This window comes from Calypte anna, chromosome 1, assembly GCF_003957555.1.
Source record: "Calypte anna isolate BGI_N300 chromosome 1, bCalAnn1_v1.p, whole genome shotgun sequence".
In the NCBI taxonomy this organism is placed as follows: Eukaryota; Metazoa; Chordata; class Aves; order Apodiformes; family Trochilidae; genus Calypte; species Calypte anna.
Window position 1 is genome coordinate 153,190,940 of NC_044244.1, and position 6,180 is coordinate 153,197,119.

The 6,180-nt window shown below is 52.5% G+C and overlaps 1 protein-coding gene across 1 annotated transcript; it reads left to right on the plus strand.

Annotated features, from left to right (window-relative positions):
• The first annotated feature begins 3,594 nt into the window (after positions 1–3,594).
• Positions 3,595–5,673, plus strand: SLITRK1 (SLIT and NTRK like family member 1). The gene has a single exon (XM_008494901.2). The coding sequence runs from the start codon at positions 3,595–3,597 to the stop codon at positions 5,671–5,673; it is 2,079 nt and encodes a 692-aa protein (XP_008493123.1).
• The last annotated feature ends 507 nt before the right edge of the window (positions 5,674–6,180 follow it).

A 6,180-nucleotide genomic window follows, 5' to 3' on the forward strand; every position in this document is an offset into this window, starting at 1 on the left:
AGGATTAAGGCACTGAGTAATGACAGACTAATTTCCTGGCCCTGACACACCTTTCCTGTGTATCTTGACTTACAGAAGCAAAACTTCACATACTAAATTTAAAATGGATAATAGCTCTTTTCCTCCTCTCTGACTTTTCTTCTAGATTGTAACCTTTGCATGATAGATGCTCTCTAATACACATATCATATATATGAGACATAAACCTCTCAATATAATTCTGAAGTAGACACTATGGCTTCCTTATCTAAATACTCTTTTTGAAGTTACATAGCACCCATAAACACTCTTACATAATCTGGCAGATTTTTTTACTTTTTTCCCTCCACTTTGAAATTCCAGGATACCAGAGGGCTTCCACATAGTTCACATCTCTCAGCAGACCCCTTCGAAGAAGCAGGCAATTTATTCTTCATGCTTTGACAACAGGCCATATTGTCCTTCCACTTATTTGATTATTATTTATTTATTTAATATCTTGTTAATGTTCAGGTCCTCTGGTTGCATTTTGATTTTTTTTATGGTGCCTGATCAATTTTAATAACACAACAGTAAAGGTGTTCAGAAGCTGTGTTCTAACAGAGCGTTCACTGGGCTCAAGACTTGTAGCTTTTACCCCCTCAAGCCTTTCCTCACAGAGACCTTGCCACTACTGCTGACATTTGGTGCGTAGGTCCCCCACCCCAACCCCAACCTCATCACCCACCCTTCTCCCTTCCCCTGACTCTCTCGCTTCCCTCTGCAGTTTCTTAAGTGCTTCCCTGTCTCCGGCTACCCTTGCACTTTGAAGGCTGCAGTTTTCGATCCACCGAGGGTTTCCAGCCAGCTTAACACCGCCCACCCCCCGCCCCGACAGCACTGAGAGACAAAGTCAAAGAAAGCGTCGGGAGAAATGAATTAATGAGCCTCAACGTGGCGCCAAGTTTCCTTTCCCTCTTCTTTTCCTAATGAAACCACTAATATATTTCTTGTGGTGCTTTCTGTCTCCGTGGCATTTTATCTCTTATGGACCGTTTGTAATTTATTGGGCAGGCTTTGTCAGGGCCAGGATTTCTTTCTCTTTTTGTCTGATTCTTTTCCTCCTCCTGTCCCCTTCCTTTCATTACCCTCCCTCCGTAGTCCCTGCCCACCATAACGAACCGAAAGGCCGAATCTTCGTCCTGGGGACCCGAGATGGCCAAGGCTACTGCTGTGACTTGCTTGTGGTCCAATTACATTAATTTGATACGATCATCGTCGGCAGGATGTCTAATTTACTTGCAAACGGCAGCCAGGGAAATCTTTGACCAAATTAGCATGCCGCCGGGACCAGGGGGTGCAGGCTCCATATGGCTCCCTGGCTTTCCCTATAAAAAACCCGCCTCCAGCCCATCCCTGCAGTTTTATCCTCCCCTCTGCCAGAATGCCGCAAAGTTTACCAGCGGCGCTGGACGGGAGAGGTACAGCCCCGGGCTGCAGGAGGCATCCGGCAGCACTGCCTCTCCCGCCCTCGCCTCCACCCCCTCCTCCTCTGCCCCCTCCTTCTCCCCCTCCTCCTTCTTCTCCTCCTGCTCACCCTCCTCCTCTTCCTCCTCCTCAGTGCGATTTTACAAGTCAGGAAGAAACGCAGGTTTCCACTTGCACCACCAGAGGTGCAACTGGTTCTTCTCTCGTAGGCATCTGAAACCCGTACAAATGATGCAGAAACTTTTTTAATGCTTGGCTCCTCTCCTTAAGGCCAGGCACCGATTTTTCCGCTGTGTAATCTCTTTTGTCAGAAGAGTGGGAGCTGGGAAGGGAGGCGGGGGGCGAGGGGGGAGAAAGGGGGGGAGAGTCTTGAGGGTAGGAAGCATTGTATTTGAACAGAGAAGGTATGAGGAGCACTGGTAGACAAATATCTATGCATGTAAGTACGTGGATGTCTATATTTTAATGTATCGATTAGAATGTCATTATGCACTACTGTCAGTTTCAACCCTCTCCTCCTTGAGGGAGACACTGTACTCTGTGGGAACAGGTAAAGTGAATTGCTAACAGTGCAGCCATCCCCTCTTCCCTACTCCCCTTCTTCTCTGTGATAATTTAGATAGATAGATAGATAGATAGATAGATAGATATACACACACACATACATATAATGCAATAATCCACAGATCAGCAGTCCATAGAGAATGCCAGCAAGAGACCAAATCCATCATGAAACACTATAGACTACAGGGGAGGAAGAAATGCATTTAAAGCAACAATAAAAATGGCGTGCAGAATAATTACCTGAAACTGCTATTCGCTTGACACCGTGACACTAATTCTGCTCAAACCTTTGGGAGATACAAGAAGGCAAACACCTTTCTCGCCTGCTTGTACAGGTGTGAATGTGTGTGAATGGGGACAAACGGGAGCTGGTCGGGAGGAGGGGAATGATAAACTTTCCATTTTAAGAGAAAAGAAATTAAATAATCCATTTAGGAGAAAGCACCTAAATAGATCGACAGCTTTTAAAGCCAACGTTTTTAACGCTTGCCCTGTACGTGGATTGATTTTTTTTTTCTCCAGCATTCCCTCAGCAGATGGATTTTTGCCACTGCAGCTCAGCAGAGGGTGTCAGATCTTTCAGAGTGCACCAGGTTGAAACGAGCAGAGCCTCTTAGCAACTCTCCCTCTGCGTGCATGTGAGTGTGTGCGAGCGTGCGACTCGGCGGCAGCAGCGGAAGAAAAACCAGAGAAGAGCCGAGAGCGAGAGAGAGGGAGCGAGCGAGCGAGCGAGCGAGGAAGCGAGCGCGGAGGGGAGGCAGGGCGGCTGGCGGGGCGCGGTGCGGGCGGTGCGGGCGGGCGTGCGGGCGGTCTGGCGGCCCCGGCCCCGCGTCAGGCTGCGGGCATGGGCGGCCGTGAACCGCAGCGGGGGGAGGCGCGGCGCAGCGCCGGCGGCCGGGCGGCCAGCGCCTAGTCCGGGCAGAGCTTTCAGCACCGGTGCTGTTGGACAGCGCCCGGAGGGAAGGAGGGAGGGCGGGCGGGCGAGCGGGCGGGCGGGCGAGGAGCGCGGCTCCGCGGCAAGGTCAGCCCCGCGCGGCCCCGCGCCCAGCGGCAGCTCCGCGGACAGCGCCGCGCTCCCCGCCCGCGCCTCCCCGACATGCAGCGGCGGCCCCTGGCCAGCAGCACCGCGCCCGTGCCGGTGAGCCAGCCCGGCCGGCAGACCTCCACTTAGCTGCCCCGGAGGCGTTTAGGGAGAGCGATCGACGCGGGGGATTGGTTTTTTGTTTGTTTTTTGTTTTTTTTCCCCTTCTACTTTTTTTTTCCTTTTTGTTTTTTTTTTCCTTTTTGTTTTTTTTCCGCGTGCCTTGCAGTACGTGCCTGGATAGTTTGTGGATTATTGACTGGAATCTGGGCTGTTGCAGTTGTACGCTGGGGGGAGGGGGGGAGAGAGGGAGAGAGGAGAAAAGAAAGCGTGCCCCCTCCGCCGACCCTCCTTGCTCCCCCTCCCCACATTTTTTTTTTCTCCCCCTTCGGCGGTGGTTTGGACATTTCATGCATTGAATGGAACTGGAATTGCTTTCCGTGTGAGGAGGATGGTTGCTGTTACTTTGTGACGAGATCGGGAATGAATAGCTCGGTTTAAAAATGCTGCTTTGGATTCTGTTGCTGGAGACGTCTCTTTGTTTCGCTGCTGGAAACGTTACAGGGGACGTTTGCAAAGAGAAGATCTGTGCCTGCAACGAGATAGAAGGGGATTTGCACGTAGACTGTGAGAAAAAGGGATTTACCAGCCTGCAACATTTCACCGCCCCAACTTCCCAGTTTTACCATTTATTCCTGCATGGAAATTCCCTGACTCGACTTTTCCCTAATGAGTTTGCTAACTTTTACAATGCAGTCAGTTTGCACATGGAAAACAACGGTTTGCATGAGATTGTTCCTGGGGCTTTTCTTGGGCTGCAGCTGGTGAAACGCTTGCACATAAACAACAACAAGATCAAATCGTTCAGGAAGCAGACTTTCCTGGGGCTGGACGATCTGGAATACCTCCAGGCAGATTTTAATCTATTGCGGGATATTGACCCGGGAGCATTTAGGGATTTAAACAAGCTAGAAGTGCTGATTTTAAATGACAATCTCATCAGCACCTTGCCCCCCAACGTGTTTCAGTATGTGCCGATCACCCACCTCGACCTCCGGGGAAACCGTCTTAAAACCTTGCCTTACGAGGAGGTTCTGGAGCAGATCCCAGGCATTGCTGAAATCCTGCTAGAGGATAACCCCTGGGACTGCACTTGCGATCTGCTGTCGTTGAAGGAATGGCTAGAAAACATACCCAAAAACGCTTTGATCGGCAGAGTGATTTGTGAGGCTCCCACTAGGTTGCAGGGCAAAGATTTAAATGAGACCACAGAGCAAGAGCTGTGCAAAAAGAACAGAGTGGATTCTAGCCTAGCTGCTCCCCCTGCCGAAGAAGAAACCTGCGATCCTGGTCCCATTCCAACCCCCTTTAAAATACATGGCAAAGAAGACCCTGCCGTGCCAGGATCTGGTCCAAACGGAGGTACAAAGATTCCTGTCAACTGGCAAATCAAGACCAGACCCACTGCTGCCGTGTCGACAGTCAGCGCGAAAAGCAAGATATCGGCTACTGTCTCCTGCCCGCAGATCTGCAGCTGCGATCAGATCCCTGGCTCGGGCTTAAAGGTTAATTGCAATGACAGGAATGTGAGCAGCCTGGTGGATTTGAAGCCCAAGCCATCCAATGTGCAGGAACTGTTTCTGAGAGACAACAAAATACACACCATCAGGAAATCACACTTTCTGGATTACCGGAAGCTGAATTTACTCGATCTGGGCAACAACAACATAGCCACCGTCGAGAACAACACCTTCAAGAACCTCTTTGATCTCCGATGGCTCTACATGGATAGCAACTACTTAGACACCCTATCCCGGGAGAAATTCGCTGGGCTGCAAAACCTGGAGTATCTGAACGTGGAATTTAATGGGATCCAGCTGATCATGCCAGGCACCTTCAACGCGATGCCCAAGCTGAGAGTCCTCATCCTTAACAACAACCTGCTGAGGTCTCTCCCCGTAGACGTGTTCGCCGGGGTCTCGCTTTCCAAACTGAGCATACACAACAATTATTTCATGTACCTCCCGGTGGCCGGGGTGCTGGACCAGCTCACCTCCATCACCCAGATCGACCTGCACGGCAACCCGTGGGACTGCACTTGCCCTATCGTGCCTTTCAAACAGTGGGCGGAGATGCTACGCCCCAAGGTGATTATGAGCGACTTGAGATGTGAGTCCCCTGAAGATTTCTTCAAGGAGGATTTCGAGTCTCTCTCCAACGACGTGATTTGCCCTCAGTTAAAAATCTCGCCCACATTAACTTCTACCAACAAAAACAGCACCGGGTTGACAGAGACAGGTACTCACTCCAACTCCTACTTGGAGACCAGCCGGGTCTCTATTTCGGTGCTGGTGCCGGGGCTCCTGCTGGTTTTTGTGACCTCTGCCTTCACGGTGGTTGGCATGCTAGTGTTCATCCTGAGGAACCGAAAGCGGTCCAAGAGGAGGGACGCCAACTCCTCTGCATCTGAAATCAACTCCTTGCAGACGGTCTGTGATTCGTCCTACTGGCACAACGGGCCCTACAGCGCCGATGGGGCCCACAGGGTTTACGACTGCGGCTCCCACTCCCTGTCGGACTGAGGCGGCGGCGGCGGGACGGAACCGGCCACTACCCGGGGCCGGCCGGCACCGAGGACCGGCCCTTGGCGCTCCGGCCGGTGGGGCGTCAAACCTCGGCCGGGGGCGGCTCGGCACCTGGGCTACCTTTCGTGAGAAACACAATACATACACGCACGCCCCCCCTCACGACCCCCATAGCAAGCACCGAGGCCCGGCGAGCGGTAGCGGGGGGAGGGGTGGGAAGCCCGACTCATCCCTGGAGCCCCGCGCAGCCCGGCGCGGTGGGCGCATCATCCGCCCGTGCGCTGCAGGGGGGGGGGGGTGCTGCAACGAACCAGCGAGGACCCGCTTCCTTCGGCTGCGGCAGGGCCAAACGCGGCTCCTGGTTTTTGCTGGGCTTTTGTTCCGTTTTGTTGGGGTTTGTTGTGCTTTTTTTCCCTCTTCCCCTGTGGACCGACCCCTCTCGGAGAGGCCGGGAAGAGGAGGGGGCGGAGGAAAGGCTGGTGGCGGCCTTCTCCTGACAGCAAA

Bases quoted from the DNA above. Each gene is read 5' to 3' on its own strand.
- SLITRK1 (XM_008494901.2), top strand. From the start codon at position 3,595: ATGCTGCTTTGGATTCTGTTGCTGGAGACGTCTCTTTGTTTCGCTGCT.